The sequence below is a fragment of the Xenopus tropicalis genome, chromosome 6 (assembly GCF_000004195.4).
Source record: "Xenopus tropicalis strain Nigerian chromosome 6, UCB_Xtro_10.0, whole genome shotgun sequence".
Lineage (NCBI taxonomy): Eukaryota > Metazoa > Chordata > Amphibia > Anura > Pipidae > Xenopus > Xenopus tropicalis.
Genome location: NC_030682.2, coordinates 138,324,785 through 138,344,441, shown reverse-complemented (window position 1 = coordinate 138,344,441; position 19,657 = coordinate 138,324,785). Strand labels below are relative to the sequence as shown.

The 19,657-nt window shown below is 40.4% G+C and overlaps 1 protein-coding gene and 1 long non-coding RNA gene across 3 annotated transcripts in view; one reads left to right on the top strand and one right to left on the bottom strand.

The window, feature by feature from the left end:
• Positions 1-1,873: 1,873 nt before the first annotated feature.
• On the top strand, positions 1,874-19,342 carry mtbp (MDM2 binding protein). Of its 2 annotated transcripts, none has more exons than XM_012964867.2 (22): positions 1,874-2,064; positions 2,885-2,956; positions 3,211-3,284; positions 5,194-5,345; positions 5,655-5,713; positions 6,495-6,633; positions 8,232-8,346; positions 8,671-8,784; positions 9,020-9,114; positions 9,692-9,761; positions 10,197-10,314; positions 11,362-11,535; positions 12,275-12,385; positions 12,809-12,973; positions 13,244-13,337; positions 13,677-13,832; positions 14,433-14,528; positions 15,659-15,925; positions 16,929-17,163; positions 17,493-17,606; positions 18,144-18,209; positions 18,793-19,330. In XM_012964867.2, the coding sequence occupies exons 1-22, from the start codon at positions 1,989-1,991 to the stop codon at positions 18,829-18,831; spliced, it is 2,601 nt and encodes an 866-aa protein (XP_012820321.2). In that variant the 5' UTR covers positions 1,874-1,988; the 3' UTR covers positions 18,832-19,330. The 2 variants fall into 2 exon arrangements, with proteins under 2 accessions (XP_012820321.2, NP_001107690.1); NM_001114218.1 differs by having other exon boundaries at positions 1,924-2,064; positions 9,689-9,761; positions 18,793-19,342.
• The window catches only part of LOC116411527, a 31,068-nt gene continuing 18,319 nt past the window's right edge, over positions 6,909-19,657 (bottom strand). The window contains exon 3 of the long non-coding RNA XR_004223166.1: positions 6,909-7,143. This is a non-coding gene — a long non-coding RNA (uncharacterized LOC116411527). The remainder of the gene's footprint in view (positions 7,144-19,657) is intronic.

Sequence of the window (19,657 nt, the reverse complement as noted above, 5' to 3'; positions counted from 1 at the left end):
ATAGCAAATAACAAAAAGCTCTGTAGAATACAATAGTGTTTTATCTGTTATCTGCTATGTGCCTGTGCCTTTTCTCCTTTGAATGGCTGCCTCCATGGCTACATAGCAGCTTATTTATATAAAATATAGTAGACTTTCTGAAGTAAACACACAACTTTTACCAGTGCAGGGCAGCAGCACATTATATTTTAGTTACTTTTATACACTTTCATTTTTTGGTGTTACTGTTCCTTTAAGGAATATTTGTGCTCTAAACAATGACCCCTCATCTTCTGTAGTTTCACCCCCCCCCCCCCCCATTTCCAAAAACTGATCTAGGAAGATGCCAAGAACTGTCATTAGGAATCATGGGCCCTTTCTTTTATCTACATAACCTTGCCCCTGATCCAGCAAACCCCTTTAGCAGGAAGTCCTGTCTCTATAAGCACAGTCCGGGCACCCCACCTTGATTGGAACTTCAGTCTGTCCCCACCCTTGACACCCTTGACTTGTAGTACTGGGGAATACTGCTGTACATAACACACAGATACAAAAGTAATATAAGAACTACAATGATACAGTATATAAGGGGTCCTCAACCTTTCTTACCCATGAGCCACAGTCAAATGTAAAAAGACTTGGGGAGCAACACAAGCACCATAAAAGTTCATGGAGGAGCCAAATAAGGGCTAAGATTGGCTATTAGGGGCCTCTATGCTCACTATCAGCTTACAGGGGCTTTATTTGGTAGGAAATCTTGTTTTTATTCAACCAAAACTTGCCCCCAAGTCAGGAATTCAAAATAACTCCCTGGTTTGGGGGCACTGAGAGCAACATCCAAGGGGTTGGGGAGCAACATGTTTCCCCCGAGCCACTGGTTGGGGATCACTGCATTACAGGTATGGGACCTGTTATCCAGAATGCTTGGGACCTGTGGTTTTCCGGATAAGTGATCTTTCTGTAATTTGGATCTCCATAATTTAAATCTGCTAAACATCATTTAAATATTGAATAAACCCAATAGGATTGCTTTTCCCCCAATAAGGATTAATTATATCTTAGTTGGGATCAAGTACAGGTACTGTTTTATTATTACAGAGAAAAGGGAATCATTTAACCATTAAATAAACCCAATAGGGCTGTTCTGCCCCCAATAAGGGGTAATTATATCTTAGTTGGGATCAAGTACAGGTACTGTTTTATTATTACAGAGAAAAGGGAATCATTTAACCATGAAATAAACCCAATAGGGCTGTTCTGCCCCAATAAGGGGTAATTATATCTTAGTTGGGATCAAGTACAGGTACTGTTTTATTATTACAGAGAAAAGGGAATCATTTAACCATGAAATAAACCCAATAGGGCTGTTCTGCCCCCAATAAGGGGTAATTATATCTTAGTTGGGATCAAGTACAGGTACTGTTTTATTATTACAGAGAAAAGGAAATAATTTATAAAAATTAGAATTATTTGCTTATAATGGAGTCTATGGGCTACAGCCTTTCCATAATTCAGAACTTTCTAGATAGGTTTCCGGATAAGGGATCCCATAACTGTAATGGCCAGGGAACATTTGCTTTATTAAATAAGCACCCTCACTATATTGCACATAAGGTATTGGAGGTGTTGGTCTTTTTTTCAGCGCAAAACGCTCTTTCTTCCCTAAATGACCCTAAAGCACTAGCCCGGCATAAACGCCATTCCCCTGCCAGTGGGCAGAAGGGCCCTCAGTAGTGCTTAGGCCGCCCCACACGCAGGGTGCATAAAAGCCACTTCCAGCTGGGGCACAGCGGTACCAACATAATGCACAAGTACCCTAGCAGCACGGAACCCATGATCGCTTCACACTGAGGAACGCTTTAGCTCCAGGCTCTGTTTCCGCCCGGTGTGTATGTGTCCCACAGAGCGGAAGTGCGTCACTGAGGCGGGTTTTTTTGGATTGATATTGGCATCCCGACCGGGATTTCAGTGACAGCCCCGGGTGAACAACTCGCCGCGTCCCCTGGTGTATGGAGCGCTTTGTGCTGTGCATTCACTGGGAGAGGAGGGCGGAGAGTGGCGCTGAGCAGCACCGAGTCCCCCAAGGTTCATCTCCCATAATGCTGTGTGTGGGGGCACTGGGGGTTCTGCTCCAATTCAGTGTTGGTGGGGTTAATGCAGGCCGTTTGCATGGAGGGGGAATGGGAGTTTTAGTCCATACTGTTATCTACTTTCCCTAAATGGTGATATGTATTGCACTTGTTTCTATTGTTGCCTATTATAAACCTCCATTTGTAATAACACACACTTGGGTATATTTGTCATGCTGTGTAAAAAGTGGAGTGAAGCATGGTGATGTTACCCAGGGCAACCAATCAGCAATTAGATTCCAACAGTTAGTTAAAGCAAAGCATCTGATTGGCTGCTATGAGTAACATCATCAGTAATGTTTCACTTCACTTTCTACACAGCATGATAAATACACCCCTAAGTTTGCCCAGGAGCAGTAACCCATAGCTACCAATACGATCTTCACTTTTGAACAGGTGACCGGTAAGTGCTATTTGCTGATTGGTTGCTATGCAGTAAGCACCTGGGCAAACTTAGTGTATTTTATTACATAACCCCTAAAGAGTGCAAAGGATCCAGTAGGCAGCATTATATGGGCTCTATCATGCTGGGGGCCATGAAATACAATATTTGCTGTAGTTCAGTACAGCCCAGAGCACACGTATACTGGGAGCCGTACAGTTGCTTAACTAAAGCCTTTGCAAAATTTGCACTGCGGCCCCAATCTCCTTTGCACCATGCTCTCATTCTCCTCACCAAACCTGCGACGGCAGCCCTGTGAGCATATTGGCTTTCTTATCGCCCTCTGTAGATAGTCCTGTAGTCACTAATTGCCTCACTTTTTCCTTTTATACAGGTTTGGCCTATGCTCAGGATATATACACCCAGCTGAAGGAATACTCCACAAAATATACAAGCACTTTTCCAGGTAACTAACTCATTTGTTTATTGTGTCCCACAGATATCAACAGGGTTTGTGGGGAGTTGGGTCAAGGAATTGAAGTCCTGAAACCTCTAAGTGCCATTAATAGTTTCTACTGATGCAGTTGACAAGTAGACAGAGCTTTAATTCAGAAGCTGTAACTTATCCATAGGATTCAGCATTGTAGACAGAAACACAGAATTGGCAGATCTCAGGCTGTTCAGAAATCTATTCATATAATTCATACTTCTATGTTTCAGCCTGCTCACTGACCGGTAACCCAGGAACAAGGAAGTGGTTCTTTGCGCTTCAGTCACTTTATGGTTCTTTTCAGGTATTTATTACTTGGTATTTATATTGTGCCAGCACATTGCTGCAGCACTTGACAGAGATTATACGTCATTCACATCAGTCCCTGCCCCAGTGAGCTTACAATCTAAGGTCCCTATTACATTCCCATCAGCCCCTGCCCCAGTGGAGCTTATAATCGAAGCTCCCTATCACATTCCCATCAGTCCCTGCCCCAGTGAGCTTACAATCTAAGGTCCCTATCACATTCCCATCAGTCCCTGCCCCAGTGAGCTTACAATCTAAGGTCCCTATGACATTCCCATCAGTCCCTGCCCCAGTGGAGCTTATAATCGAAGCTCCCTATCACATTCCCATCAGTCCCTGCCCCAGTGAGCTTACAATCTAAGGTCCCTATCACATTCCCATCAGTCCCTGCCCCAGTGGAGCTTACAATCTAAGGTCCCTATCACATTCCCATCAGTCCTTGCCCCAGTGTAGCTTATAATCTAAGGTCCCTATCACATTCCCATCAGTCTTTGCCCCAGTGGACCTTATAATCTAAGGTCCCTATCACATTCCCATCAGTCCCTGCCCCAGTGGAGCTTATAATCTAAGGTCCCTATCACATTCCCATCAGTCCCTGCCCCAGTGGAGCTTATAATCTAAGGTCCCTATCACATTCCCATCAGTCCCTGCACCAGTGGAGCTTACAATCTAAGGTCCCTATCACATTCCCATCAGTCCCTGCCCCAGTGAGCTTACAATCTAAGGTCCCTATCACATTCCCATCAGCCCCTGCCCCAGTGGAGCTTATAATATAAGGTCCCTATCACATTCCCATCAGTCCCTGCCCCAGTGGAGCTTATAATCTAAGGTCCCTATCACATTCCCATCAGTCCCTGCACCAGTGGAGCTTACAATCTAAGGTCCCTATCACATTCCCATCAGTCCCTGCCCCAGTGAGCTTACAATCTAAGGTCCCTATCACATTCCCATCAGCCCCTGCCCCAGTGGAGCTTATAATCTAAGGTCCCTATCACATTCCCATCAGTCCCTGCCCCAGTGGATCTTATAATCTAAGGTCCCTATCACATTCCCATCAGTCCCTGCACCAGTGGAGCTTACAATCTAAGGTCCCTATCACATTCCCATCAGTCCCTGCCCCAGTGAGCTTACAATCTAAGGTCCCTATCACATTCCCATCAGCCCCTGCCCCAGTGGAGCTTATAATCTAAGGTCCCTATCACATTCCCATCAGTCCCTGCCCCAGTGGAGCTTATAATCTAAGGTCCCTATCACATTCCCATCAGTCCCTGCACCAGTGGAGCTTACAATCTAAGGTCCCTATCACATTCCCATCAGTCCCTGCACCAGTGGAGCTTACAATCTAAGGTCCCTATCACATTCCCATCAGTCCCTGCCCCAGTGGAGCTTATAATCTAAGGTCCCTATCACATTCACACACAGCAGGGTTAATTTAATCAGCAGCCAGTTAAACTACCTGTATGTTATTGGAATATGGGAGAAAGGGTAACAGATAAAAAAAAAAATGCTACTACTTAATATTATCTTCGCTGTAAGAGGGGTTTGATTAGCAATCATGGGTTAACAGGCCAAATATATAAAGGTACCCCAATTGCATCCTTTGGTTCTGATGGGTACTACTAACACCAACCTTGCTATAGTCACATATAATCCATTTACTCTCAAGTTCTTGATCTGTATCTGGAAGACAGTATGTGGAATCCAATGGTAAAAAAATGCTATTTAATAAAAATACTCTGAAGCCATAACATTGCAGTGATATGCCATATGCTCATAAAAGTACTGTCTCTTCTATTGGCTAGAGACAGACCTGCTTTCTGGGATGTAGATGGTGCTGGCTTTCTGTCTCGCAGTCCTGCACAGTAGAGTAATGCCTGATGTAACACTTTTATCTCTTTTTGTCTCAGTTCTGCAGTTCAGATTGGGATGACCTCTGTCCAGCAGTTACAACAGAAGATAATGAAGAGCCTGTTCAGACTGCACTAGATGAATGCTTAGAAGCACTGCAGTTCCCAGATGGGGAAGATGACAACAGCAGAGACTCCATTTCTCAAACGAAGTACGGGCAGAGAAGAATATTTCCCCCTGGCCCCTCCATATGCTTGGAGTGGAATAACTATTTTTCTTGTAGCATTGTTTTCATTTGTTCGCTCTTTGCAGTTTAAATCAAGAAAAAAAACACAGCCTATATAAACTGGTGAAAAAAATGTACATGTCATCCCCAGTGTCATATCATTTGCTCGAATGACACTAACCTTAGCTGTGCCTTTTAGTGTTTGGTGTAAAACCCTGAGAAAAACTAACAAAAAAATGTTTAAAACTCATTTTGAAAAAAGAAGATAGTTTTTAATCCATACATATTTTTCAGTTTATTTGAAGAAGCTGCAGAATTACTTCACCAGTTGTCAGACAAACTTCCTGCACCTGGTAAGTTTTGAAGTTTTTTTTTTTTTTTTTTTATTAAACATAGTATTACTTAGGGTCAGACTGCCATTATATTTTAATTAGGCATTTTGTCCAAATATATGGGGTTCATATTGCTTCCAAGTGAACCCACCACCCTCACACACTCAGATTTTCTGGATTGTGCAATTGGCGTATATGCAGTCACATCACATTTCAACAAAGGTATTAAATACACACCAGTGTTATCCTAAACTAGCAAACTGGGTAACCTGCTTGTTTGGTGCATTTATCATTAATTTAACATAAGCAAAATAACAAGGAAGACATTTTAACAATTTATATTGATATTTTCACCTTTAGGCTCTGAGATCATAGTCCTCCTATCTGAGACCTTAGTATGTGTATTTACACTGGCAAACATTTTTCCTGTTGGCAAGCAATAAAACCTAAATTAACTTCAATGAAACATGATTTTGGCAATCGATTTTGTGATATTCAAGCCTTTGTGTAGAAACCAAGATTTTGAAAGTTAATGTTCTAAAGAACTGGATCGATCGTTAGCTTAATTTTACCAGATTAGATTTATCAAGTTAGCATTGAAATCTAAGGGAAATGTATACTGTAAATTTGAATATTCAGTTTTTTAAAAACATTTGAGTAATTTGAAGAGTTGTGGAAACCACAGGGAATGCTGGGATTTGAGAAAATTACCATAGCCATTGTAGTTAATCAAAATTAACCCATTTGTTATATTTTATAAATACATAATACAGTACATTCAGTTTCAATTTTTTTTTTAAAGGTCGAGCTTTGGTGGATGTTCTGCTGTTCACTCCAGAGGCTCCAAAGTTAAAAGACTGTTTGTCTGCAATTGGGGCCATAAAGCACCTGAAAGAATGGCATTCAGCCAAGATAACCATTGTTTCAAAGGATTGCAAAGGGTAACATTTTATTTTATACCTACTAAAATGTTTATATGGAAATCTCTTGGCCACCTCTCCACATCTTTATAAATACTGTATCTGCCTTCCCTAAACACAGGGAGTGCCATAAAAATAAGCAAATAAGAAATTAACCCTTATTTCTGCAAAATGTGGGAGTAGACATGCGTATCACTTTTTTTGAGCTTCACACACAGCCCTTCTCATCCAAAAAAATTAGCATTGAATTATGTGAAATAAGCTATGTACAGCACTAAATCATTTGCACTTTGATAAACCTTCTGGTATGCATGTTTATTTCTAATTATATAGCGCTGCTTATATACACAGCGCTTTACAGCAGAACAATAAATCAATACAAAGTACAGTTACACTGGATTATAAGTGCCAGAACTGGGTCATATTTAAGATAGGGGAAATCGTGGATGTTATTCCAGAAGAAACAGCTGTAGTAGTGGGGAGTGTGACCAAGCGGTTGCTCTGAGAGGAGTGGAGGAGGCAGCCAGGAATCTATGGGGACACAAGAGAAGAGATGCAGTGAGGTGCATCGGTATGACAGAGTTCATAAATTATTTTTTGTTTTATGGAAAGATAATATAAGTACTTCAGCAGGAGAGGGACCTGTACTGTCTTGGATGAGAATTCTGGTAGCTGTATTTAATAAAGACTGTGTGGGGGACAGATAGGCGCTAGGAAGGCCAGTTAGTGACAAGTTGTAGTAGTCAAGTCGGGATAGGATGAGAGCATGCATGAGTGTCTTAGCTGTTGCTTGTAAAAGAAAGGGTTGGATTTTGCCAATATTGTGTAAAAAGAAGTGACAGATTTTGAGTGGTGGTAATATAGCAAGAGAAAGATGAGTCAAAGATTACCCCTAGACATTGTGCTAAGTTGACAGGCTTGAAAACCTTCCTATCTGTAGAAATAGTAAAAAGGAGAGAAACACCAGGTTTAGTTGGAAAGATCATCAGTTTAGTTTTTATTAGGTGCTGTTTGAAGTGTTGTTAATTCATCCAGATGGAGATTGCTAAGAGGCAGTCAGACAGTCTCAATTTTAGCTGTTAATTAGGGAGTTGATGAAAATATTTGGATATATCGGAATACAGATATACATACATACATACATACATACATACATACATACATACATACATACATACAGAGGATGAGATCTCCCAAAGACAGAGTGTATAGGGAGAATAATGGACAAAGTACAGAGCTCTGTGGCACCCCGGTGTGTCATTGCTTTTACAGACTCTCTGTGTGAATGGCAGATTATTATTATTGACATTAACATTTATTTATAAAGCGCCAACATATTCCGCAGCGCTGTACAATAAGTCGGATGTAAAGTATTGCCACTTGACAACTTGTGGTGCTTTGCCGCTTGTAGTGAGAAAGCAGATTCTGAGTATAAGAGCTGTGTATACTTAGGAGTCTATAAAAGCCAGTAATGTTGGCAACACCAAGTACTAGCCTGACCCTGAAGGAATCTGATACTAAAGGGCAGATCTGCAAATATGATGTATTTTTGGTTTATTTCCATGTTTCCCCTCTCCAATTCTTCATCTTTTTTTTTTTTTTTTTTGTCATGATTACAGATGGCAGAAGATAGCGAAGTTTCTCTCAGCAAATGTTGTGGAATCAGCCTGTCCTAAGGAATTAATTGACTCGCATGAATTATGGAGGGGAAACATAGAGATCAGTGAGAGAAAGGTATAAGCTTCTTACTTAAAGATAACACCAAAACACAGAACAGATCTTATGGTCATAATCCATGATACCAAATATGTATTGCTAAATGGCTTGTGCTCCTGTACATATAAAATTGTAATTGATTAAATATTCAAATATAAGTAGGATACATGATAGCCTTGTGTATGTCGTGACAAAGCACTAGGAGCCTGTATTCGTGCATCTGTTATTTTGCTGATACATTAGTATCCATTAGTAGCAACATAATCTGATGTATGCAGACCTAGCAATAATAAATGCACATTTGCTCGGTTAAATCTAAAACATTTTTTGTGTTTTCCATAGTTTACATCTGAAGTTGAATTTCCAGAATTTTGTTTACGATCTGTCTCTGATGACAAGTTTCCTTATTTTGAACATAATGGCGATGACAAAAACAAGGCTGTGTTATTACCAGAGGTATGGTTCTTACACAGGAATACAAACTAATACAAATTTTACATGTAAATAAATATTTTTTCACTTTTTTGATGTTACTGGTCCTTTAACACTGTATCCCTGCCTTTCATATAAGGCATATTTTTGAATCAATGAGTGACAATTATTAAGCCCCAAATTTCACCCTGACTTCATGGCAGCACTCTGTCCATTATTTTTGGTCAGATATCATAGGGTTTTTTTTCCGTTTAAATAGGTTTTTCATTACTACGGTACATCGCTGGAGTATGTCCAGATGGTGGCGCTTTCAGAGATCCCTTCTTACTTTGTATCGGATTCTGTGTTTGAACTGTATCCTTCTTTTGGTTCATTAGAAGAAAGTAAGAAGCTTCTGGCACGAGACATAATTGCTAAAAATCAATCTTTTTAGTGGTTTCTTATTTTTTTTTTACCTATGAATCCATCTATCTATCTATCCATGTATCTTTCCGTCAAGAAAACTTTTGCAATTTACAGTTTTCAAGCAAAGATAGAGGAACACCTTGTGATGTTGCTCTGCTTAGAACTGACCGGAGAAGCATCAGATGAGTCAGATATAATGTCCTGGGTGCAATAGAAGTTTTGTAGAGAAGGTCCACACTTACAGGGCTTCAAAAGATTTTGCTTTTATGCTTTGTAATGTCTAGTTAACACCCATGTCCTGTTTTCAGTTCTACTATCTGTTTCTGGAATTTATTCTCCTTCCCTTATCATTGCTGTAAATGATAGCAATTTTCTTGCCCGTTAAAAACAGCCCAGGGCACCTGATCTAAAAATACTATAAATATCTAACTATTTTAGCTCCCTAATTAGAAAGAACCTGTGTTAGGTGAATGTAGGGGAGCAACTTATGCAGTCACGTACCAGTTTCCTTCACATTAAACAGAAGTATAACAAGGAATGCTCTGCAAGGAAAATCTAAGCTGATGTTGGACCAGCTGTGCTCCCTGACTGACAAGGTAAGTTTGTCTCAAGTCACTATAAGGTTCAAATAATTTTAAGTGGCTCCTTATTGCCATCTGATGTTTTTAAGCAATATGCATAGGTTATAGACGCATACAAATAGCAATAGAGACATTATCAGGGAGAACGATTTCTAGTAACATTGTGTCAATCAGGGTATTGCTCCTGGCAATTAGGGACAATTATCATTATAAAATAGGTGCTTTGATTGGTTTGTTTTCTCATGCATCAAAGTAGTGTTTAGTTGGAAACTGCTCTTAGCTAGACCAGATATATAGAACACATTTTTCTCTTTTCCCCAGTTATTTTGGTAATGTGTGTATTTAGAATCCGTTGAAGAGACCTAGTTTTGTAATTACTCTTAACAGATGTATTCTTATTATTAATTAAGTGTATGACTAACTATGTAAAATGTAATCTTGTTTTTATAGGTAGGGGCTATATTCATGTTATCATGCAATGTCTGCAGCCTGCCAAATCCACCGGCACTTCAACGCAGCTCAAAGAAATGGAGAGAGTATATGTCTAGGAAACCTAAAGACATTAAAGGTACAGCCCTAGGACATACTCATATGGGTGTTGTAAGCAAAGTAACATGTACAGCTGTGTCTTGCTCTTGGGCTTTATATACTTTTGCACTATACACCTGTATTTTCTATTGTGTCAGCAACTTGAAAAGCTTTTATTTTGTATACGTCTTTCTAGTATCTTACACCATAACGTCATGTTTATTTAGATCTCACTTTCTTTACAAGATTTTCATTTTGCACTGACTTGCTAATCAGATTCTTACAAGACTACTCTATATAAAATAAAACTATATAAATAAATGTCTACTGGGGCAAGCAATCCACAAGACATAAGAATGAACAGAGCTCCCACACCTGAAGTACCAAACTAATAGACCCCAGATAAACCCTTCTATGTCAGCTGAAATACATAGTATGTATGTATGTATGTATAACTTTGTTTATAAAGCGCCACAAGGGTACGCAGCGCTGCTTTTACAGTAGCTTTTAATGACTTTTATGTCTTGCGTTTGGTGATCTAACAGGGACAGTACCATGTGCGATACTATGCAAAGGCCTTTTTGGCAGGAGTGGGCGCTCTAGTCTTTGATTGCAAGTTTCTTGTGTATTATAATTTTCACGTGGTGTAGGAAAAGGGCTCTGGCACTCTGTATGCTTAGTAGCCGAAACCAAAAAGCCAAGGGAATCTCAATAAATCTCCAGGGATTGCTTCCCCACCGGCTAAAGCGGAAAGTGCCAGCACCATCTGACAGTCTGTAAATATCTTAATGCATATTAGGATATTTAAAAAGGATATTACTTAGGGTAATATGCGGTTTTCTGTGTTTTGAAGGTGATATAAAAACCATGGAGCACTTTGTGTGCATTCTTGCATGTAAGCAATGTAAGTAACAGTACAACTTGCTGGCAAGGATGTTAAAACACCACTTGTTTAAATTAGCTACAAACTGTCTTTCTATATACCATACTTGTACAATGTGCATGTATAATATGAAAGGATATATACTGGGATAGCAGAATTCTATCATAAACTAAACCTGCGCCAATAACATGGGATTGTTTTTAGTTCCAGGAGTAGAGTTAAAAGGAGAGTATTGCAGTTACTACTTCTTAATTCAAGGCAAAGGCTCCGGATTCTGTAAGGCAACATTGTTACATTCCGCCAGCCAGATCAGCGGGGCAGCTTCCTTGGTCTTGTTGCATCAGAGGTTGAATAATTACCAACCAGGCAATATGGCAGGTAAGAGCAAATGGACCACATCTCTGCTTATACATAGATGTTGTGTTGGTGACCACGTTTTTAGATTGTGTAAATACAAATTAGCAGATTAAATCACCCAGTTTCTAACCATGCCAGCAGACATCTGTATGTGGATAAGTTTGTAAATATGTTCAGTTGCTTACCATATAAATACGTGCATATAATCACTGATTTATACTGGCAAACACAGGCATCACTTTTCTGCTGTTCTAGGCTTTTGTTGAACATTCTATCTCTAAATTTGCCAGACTACTTAATAGAAAAACATGAAATCTGAATTTTTAAAGGACTGACAAGTTCTGGTGCTTTCAGATCAGTTCAGGCAATGGGGGACAACTTGGTGCTGTTACCTGAGCTACTAAAAATGACAAGCAAGAAACCATGATTGCTCTTTTGTCCTAGTGTTACAGAAAAATAACATAAAGAAGGATAACAAAGTTTGCACAAATTGTGTTAATATATTATAGTTAAAGTGGGTAATATTGTTATAACCGTATACCTTTGACTGCACTCAGAACCAGGTAAGTCATTGACTCGCTGTCTACAGATAATCAAGGGACCACCCATTTGTACCACATGTGAGGGCATGAGAATTGCTAGTAGTAAGGCTGCAGTTGGGCAAAATGTTTTGTAGAGCGTTCAAATTGTAATTGTAAAATGTTGGTTTGACGATGATCTGTTGAGTTAAAACCAATAAAGTATTGTACATCTGTTTCAGAAGGAACTTCAGAGATTTTAGATTCTGTTCCCCATTTTCGCGGAGAGCAGATTGCTGTGAGAGAGCGAATACTAGCTCGGGCTCAGGCACTAGCTGTGAATGAGTATCTAAGTAAGTGTTGGTACCTACATTCCTGAATTCTGGATCCTTCTGGGACATTGAGTATCGCATGCTTGTAGTATATATGAGTACTTTGTACATGACCCAGTGTGAGACTCTGCACAACCAATACTCGTGCTATTACTACAGGTAGCAGGACAAGCACGTATTGGCTAGTACACAGCTCATGTTTGTCAGTTGCTCTACCAGTCGCCCCCCCCTCACTTGCAAGATCCGCTTTCCCCAGGGCTGCTATCACCCCCCCCCCCCTTATGACTGACACTTTTTGCATGTGCTGCACAAAAAATCAAAAAGGTTGAAATTGATTTAAGCGTGGGGGTGGGGGGGGCAAATTATGTTGCTGTGGGGCCCAATAGCCTCAGATGTTACTTTAGTGTGGTGGTTTTTTTGTTTTTTTTAATTTTCCCATTCAAGAAAGACATGAAGCCCTGCCGCATCCGTCAGTGTCTCATGTTAACAATCTCAGGACACTGTTAGCAGTTACAAGGGAACGTGTCATTGGAGACTGTGAGAGCAGGTTAGATGGTGTATCCTACAAAAATCTGCAGAATATCACTGTTTCTACACCAACTGTTTCAGGTAGGTGTCTCGTGTAGATGTCTCCTTTGCTCTGAAATATAGGGCAACTAAAAATCCAGTTTGATACTGTTTTTTTATATTAACATTAAAGCACTATTCTCCGTGAACAGCATCACTATCCAATAAAAGCTGTTCAATCCTATTTACCCTCTGTTCTACTTACATGGTGCTGCATTACCAGGGAAACCATGCATATTTAGCAAAAGTCTTACTAATAAAAATTACAGAAGTTTTATTCTTATTTTAGTCTTATTATTTCTGTTCTTTCAGAATCGGAAGCAATGATATCTAACCCTGCAGACTGGCCTGAAAGAAATGTTCTTCAGAATTTGGAAAATTTTGAAAAAGTAAAACAGAGGTTAAGGTGAGATCTTCATTATAATTCTGTTCTACCAGCAGACTGTATGTTTTGTGTTTAGTATGACTAGCATAGGGATATTTAAAGACAGTTTGCAGCTGTATATGGTTTATTTTACCACCTTATACTGCAGCTTTTGAGTATGGAATTTATACTGTTAATGATCAAGGCTGTTGATTGTCACTAAATTTTAATGTGCAAAATTATGCTTGCTTATTTTAGCTTCTGGAGATTTTGGCATTTAGTGAAACCATAAAACAATTGAATTGGTGACTGCATATCAGAAATTAAATACGATCAATTTATTAGAAACAGCGTTTGTAACCACAAGCTCTGGCCTTGCAGGGCATCCATACTTTCCAGTTCAGCAGAACAGCTGCTTGGGCGTAAGGATGGACTGAAGGAAGGAATGACTTTGCTCGATGCTAAAGAACTATTGAAATATTTTACTCCACAAGGTATTGCTGTTGGGGAGCTGCAGCCTTTACAAGTTCAACGCGGGTAAGCAAAAGCAAAATACATGTGTGTGTGTATAGCAATTTCCTTGCTTTATAGAAGCATTACATGGCTGTCCATAAAGCTGCAAGTTAGGCTTATGGCTTCTTATATTCAATTTCTGATCCTGTCATGGATAACTGTTACACAGCAGCAGCTCCCACATGCACTGATGGGAGACTCTCGTTGCAAAATAGCCAATCGGGAGAGAATATCTGGGGCCCAATAGGAGAACACATCAATCATTACAGGACTGTTGTATGGGTAGCCTACACAGAAGTGACCAAATTGCTTAACCCTGTCTCTTGTTTGACCAGTTTAAAAAAGAAAATCAGTGTTAGCCAAGGAGCCAAAAGATATGTGTTTTATATTCATAGCTCTATACAGGATAAAAGAATAAAAACCTTTCTTGCATAAATTGTTGCCAATTTAAAAAAAAAATTGTTCTTGTAGATGCTGGATAAACTTATACAAACTCTAAATGTAAATATATATAATATAATATGTGTGTTGCACATTGACATTACTGGCCCGTTAAGAGGCAGAAACTACAATTGCTTGGGATGACTTAAAAAGTCCATTGATTTAAATTCTTCTGCTTTGCAGTGACAATGCATTCCTTCTAACTCCAAAACTTACCCCAAAGAAATTAAAAGGTTTACCCTTTGAAAAAGCTGCTGAGTGCCATTATCACGGTCTAGAGTAAGTCCCTTTTAAGAATTTTTTTTTTCTCGCTCTGCTCTTTAGTTACTGTCTTTTATAGTGTGTTTCTAAAATGCCGATTTGCTTTATCTTGCTTTTCCATTTAAATATTCAGAAAGGGTTTGTTACTGTGAGAGCTGTGAAGTTGTGGAATCCCTCCCCGAATCAGTCGTACTGGCTGATACATTATATAGCTTTAAGAAGGGGTTGGATGGATTCTTAGCAAGTGAGGGAATACAGGGGTATGGGAGATAGCTCTTAGTACAAGTGAGGGAATACAGGGGTAGGGGGGATAGCTCTCAGTACAAGTGAGGGAATACAGGGGTAGGGGGGATAGCTCTCAGTACAAGTGAGGGAATACAGGGGTATGGGAGATAGCTCTTAGTACAAGTGAGGGAATACAGGGGTAGGGGGGATAGCTCTCAGTACAAGTGAGGGAATACAGGGGTAGGGGGGATAGCTCTCAGTACAAGTGAGGGAATACAGGGGTAGGGGAGATAGCTCTCAGTACAAGTGAGGGAATACAGGGGTAGGGGGGATAGCTCTCAGTACAAGTGAGGGAATACAGGGGTAGGGGGGATAGCTGTCAGTACAAGTGAGGGAATACAGGGGTAGGGGGGATAGCTCTCGGTACAAGTGAGGGAATACAGGGGTAGGGGGGATAGTTCTCGGTACAAGTGAGGGAATACAGGGGTAGGGGGGATAGTTCTCGGTACAAGTGAGGGAATACAGGGGTAGGGGGGATAGCTCTCGGTACAAGTGAGGGAATACAGGGGTATGGGAGATAGCTCTCAGTACAAGTGAGGGAATACAGGGGTAGGGGAGATAGCTCTCGGTACAAGTGAGGGAATACAGGGGTAGGGGGGATAGCTCTCGGTACAAGTGAGGGAATACAGGGGTAGGGGGGATAGCTCTCAGTACAAGTTGATCCAGGGACTGGTCCGATTGCCATCTTGGAGTCAGGAAGGAATTTTTTCCCCTCTGCGGCAAATTATAGAGGCTTCAGATGGGTTTTTTGCCTTCCTCTGGATCAACTAGCAGTTAGGCAGGTTATATATAGGCATTATGGTTGCACGTGATGGACGTACGTCTTTTTTTCAACCTAACTTACTATGTTACTATGCCTTTAGATATTGCCTCGACAACAGAAAGGCCCTTGATCGAGATGTGGCGTTTTCCGAACTACAGTCCCGCCTTATTCGCTATGAAACCCAGACGACTTGCACAAGGGAGTGCTGCCCTGTTCCATTTGCTTTAAGCCCCCTTCCTTCCCCTGCTGTCCTCTCGGAGCCAGGCAGTGTGCCTGATGGAGAATCCATACAAACTGAGCTTAGGGGAGAGCCATTACTGCTGAAACGGCGCTCAAGGGACTTAGATGGACTGTATGCCAGCAAGAGGTAAACGGCATTAGCATGGATGCTCTGAAGTGAAGTATACAGTGGGGCTCATTTATAAACACTTGGCAAATTTGCACCTTGGCAGTAACACATGGCAACCAGCCAGATGTTTGCTTTCTTTGTTTTGCCTGTGGCTGGCTGAAAAAAGCTAATCACTTATTGGCTGCTATGGTTTACTACCATAAATAACTGTAAGTATTCCCTTGTACTAAGCACAGTTCTATAGCTACACCCCCCTCAGCCGTTTAATTCCCTGTACAGGAAGATACCATAAGACTATGTGAGTGTAGGGATTACTTTGTGAGCACAATTTAGGGCCACATTTCCAAGTCATTAATCCCTTTTATAAAATTGCTTCTGCAGCGTCTTTTTTTTACTTTTGTGTACCTAGCCTGACACTTAAAGGGGTGGTTCACCTTTAAAGTTAACTTTTCAGTTAACTTTTTCAGCAATTGGTTTTTTTATTTATTTTTTATGGTTTTTTAATTATTTGCCACCACCTTCCAGTTTTCTTGCAGTTTTTAAATGGGGGTCACTGACCCCGGCAGTGAAATAAACGATTGCTCTGTGAGGCTACAGTTTTATTGTTATTACTCTTTGTAACTTTCTTTTCTATTCAGCCCCTCTCCTTTTCATATAACAGTCTCTCATCCAAACCACTCCCTGTTTTTTTAAGGTAATTTGGACCCTAACAACCAAATTCCTGCTGGAGAGCTGCTGAACTGAAAAAAGTAAAATGAAGACCAATTGCAAATTGTCTTAGAATACCACTCTCTGGCCAAAAGATAGTCACTATACCAAAGCTTGAATGAATTCCGAAATGGTTGTAGTACTATTTTAACAATATTATCGTGGTCAATACGAAAAGTTCTAACAATTAGAAAAAATACGATTTTTTTTCTCATTCGTGGTCAGTCGTGCTTTAATGAATGGGCCCCTTAAACTGCCCTGACTTATTTACTACATGCCCTTGTTTCATAAAGATCTTCTCTTTGGATTGTAGACTTGCAAAATCAGGAAGTTCTGATTCTTTGGTGTCACTTGCAAGCGAAGGTAGTGGGCATCAGCCGCCGACTAGAGCCACAAGACTGCGGCCGGAAAGAGCAGCTTCATCCACTTCAGCGGTTCAGCCACCTAGCGCAAGGGTCCAAATGGCACCAAGTGTACCAGCTCAATCAAAGCAAAGCACTCATCCCGACCTGGAACAGAAGGAGTCTAGATCCCAAAAACACAATCGGGTAATGTGTTAGCTGCAAAGTTTTCATTCCGTAGCTTGTAAAGGGACATGCAGCAACAGCAATACTTATCTAGCATTTTAATTCATATTGTTTAGCTTATTTCTGCTATTAATAATCCGCTCTTATTTATCTCACAACAGCTCATTTGGAGGCTGCCAGTGCAGCCCTTGTGGTAGTAACCAGTAGCTATAAATTTCTCTCAGATTGTAGGAGGGCAGAGTGATAACATGGGGTAAAGCCTCCCTCTCAAGTTGCATTCTGTATTTGACCCAGCATTACACTGGTAAAACTGCCATCAATTATAACAGGTGTATTTATTGGCTTTTCAGATGCTGAAAGAAGTGGTTTCAAAAACCCTTCAGAAATATGGCATTGGCGTGGAACATCCATGTTATGCAGCCTGCAACCAGAGATTGTTTGATATATCAAAGTTCTTTTTAAAGGTATGATATATGTTCTTTGTTTTTTATTAAAATAATTGTGTTCTGATCACATGGAATTGAAGCCATGGCTGCTACAAGCAAACCGCCTACAGGTAATTGACAAACTGGTATCTTGTAGTTGTGTATGAGCCATCCAACAGGCCATGAATTGCAAAGTTGTGGTGCGCAGCTATTCAAAAGACTGCTGGCTAAGTCCCCTTTGCTGCATAAGGTACAAGTACAGGGCTGATGGGCACAGGGGGGCTCTGGCAGTAATTTCAGCCTTAAGAAGTGTTACTTCCAGGGCTTCCTTTCTGTGTTCAATCCCTTTCTCAGAAAGTCTTTGACTAACGTAAAGGGCATGTCCCTTTGGTAGAACTTTGCCAAATGTGGACCCCGCCATGAATGGGATTAGGAGCAGGGAACAGAGCCCTGTTTCCATACCCACATATGATTATTGGGGGAAACAAACTAGGCCAGTTATCAGTTTTGTTGCAGGTATTCCAGTTGGTATGCGGTGCTAACGTTTGGTAACACTGTAATGTGTTCTCCCCATAGGATCTGAAAACATCAAGAGGTCTGTTAGATGAAATGAAGAAAGCTGCAAGTAACAACGCCAAACAGGTGGGATCCTAAAGGAGTATCATAGTCAGCACGATATCCGTGTTGACTGGGGTTGTTCGTCTTTGAATTAAGTTTTAGTATAATGTAGAGTGTGATATTCTGGGACAATTTGCCTTTGGTCTTCATTTTTTCATTATTTGTGTTTTTTTTTAGTTATTTTATTATTTGTTCAGTTCTCCAGTTAGGAATTTTAGAGGTTACCTGGTAGCTAGGGTCCAAATTACCTTAGCAACTTGCTAAGCTAGAGTTGCTTGTTCCGACAAGTTCCCCAATACTTCAGAATGTCAAATTGTCATTGGGCAGATAGGTAGGCGGCCTGTATCCAGCATTGCCTGGGAGACACATCAGGTTTGCTAATAAACCGCATAACCATCCTCTGCACCCCTGTTTAACACTACAATGCACTGCGTGCTTGTCTCATTGGTGGAATAGGCAGGTATGTGAATTGGGGGAAACAGATAGCAAATTAAATCTTTACATTGCCTTTGAAAACCTATAGGTGAATGTTTTGCCCTTTCCAACAGCCTCATTCTTGTTTAGAATTTCTTGCAATGAGTCATTTTCTCCCTCTTTCTCCCCATAGGTGATTCAGTGGGAACTGGACAAGCTAAAGAAGAAATAACCCCAAGAATCCTCTGTCCTTCCCGTACTACTGCAATGTAGGGTTGTGGAGGTGCAGAGCTCTGAGAGCACAGGGGTAACACAAGGAGGGAGGACCAATTATGCACATTTAATCTTCTTCATATTTATTTGTATATAAGTATTAAGCCTGATTTAATATACAAAGCAGTCAGGGGTAAATGGACACCAGCACTGCAAATAGGAACCCCATCCCCTCCAGAACCCAAAATATATCTGCACTCCAAGTAGATGTGAAGCAGAGGAGACCCCTGCATGTTTAACCAGCCGAGTAGTGATGTTACCCCAGTACCCCTAGTCACACTGTTATGTTCCTATGGTGAGTCAGGCCAGGATGATAAAGCAGTGTTTACTGTAACCTACTTCCTTATTACACTTTGGCTTCCTTGAATAATATGATAATATGAGCTGTATATTATAAATACAATTTGTAAATGTTTGCTTTTTTAAAATTAAAATATATTTTTTTTCCTTAATAAACAGTTTGCCTATTTGACATTTTTATTATATGCTTGGTTACACATTGCAATGTGACCCGGGAACATCGGCTCCAGAAACAAATTTTAAGTTGATACCTCCAGAGGCAGAAGAGAAAAGGAGCTGCAGCTCCCTCTAGTGGCTGCTCATTTAGTAACAGACCAGCGTTGATTGTGCAAAGGCCAAACTGAAGCCTCTAATATTTGTCATGTCTTGATTTATTAATAAGAAAACCTGCAGTTTTGAGGGCAACAACAATAATCTTTGCAATGCTCCATTCCTAGAATTTAAAAAACATTCTCAAGGCAGTTGCAGTCCGGTGCCCGAATAGT

What these genes read in the sequence shown, in the direction of transcription:
- mtbp (NM_001114218.1), top strand. Translation starts at nt 1,989, where the DNA reads ATGGAGCGCTTTGTGCTGTGCATTCACTGGGAGAGGAGGGCGGAGAGT. An exon ending in GTTTCAAAGGATTGCAAAGG is followed by an intron (nt 6,634 to 8,231) that starts GTAACATTTTAT and finishes TCATGATTACAG; the next exon opens with ATGGCAGAAGATAGCGAAGT. An exon ending in TAGAGATCAGTGAGAGAAAG is followed by an intron (nt 8,347 to 8,670) that starts GTATAAGCTTCT and finishes TGTTTTCCATAG; the next exon opens with TTTACATCTGAAGTTGAATT.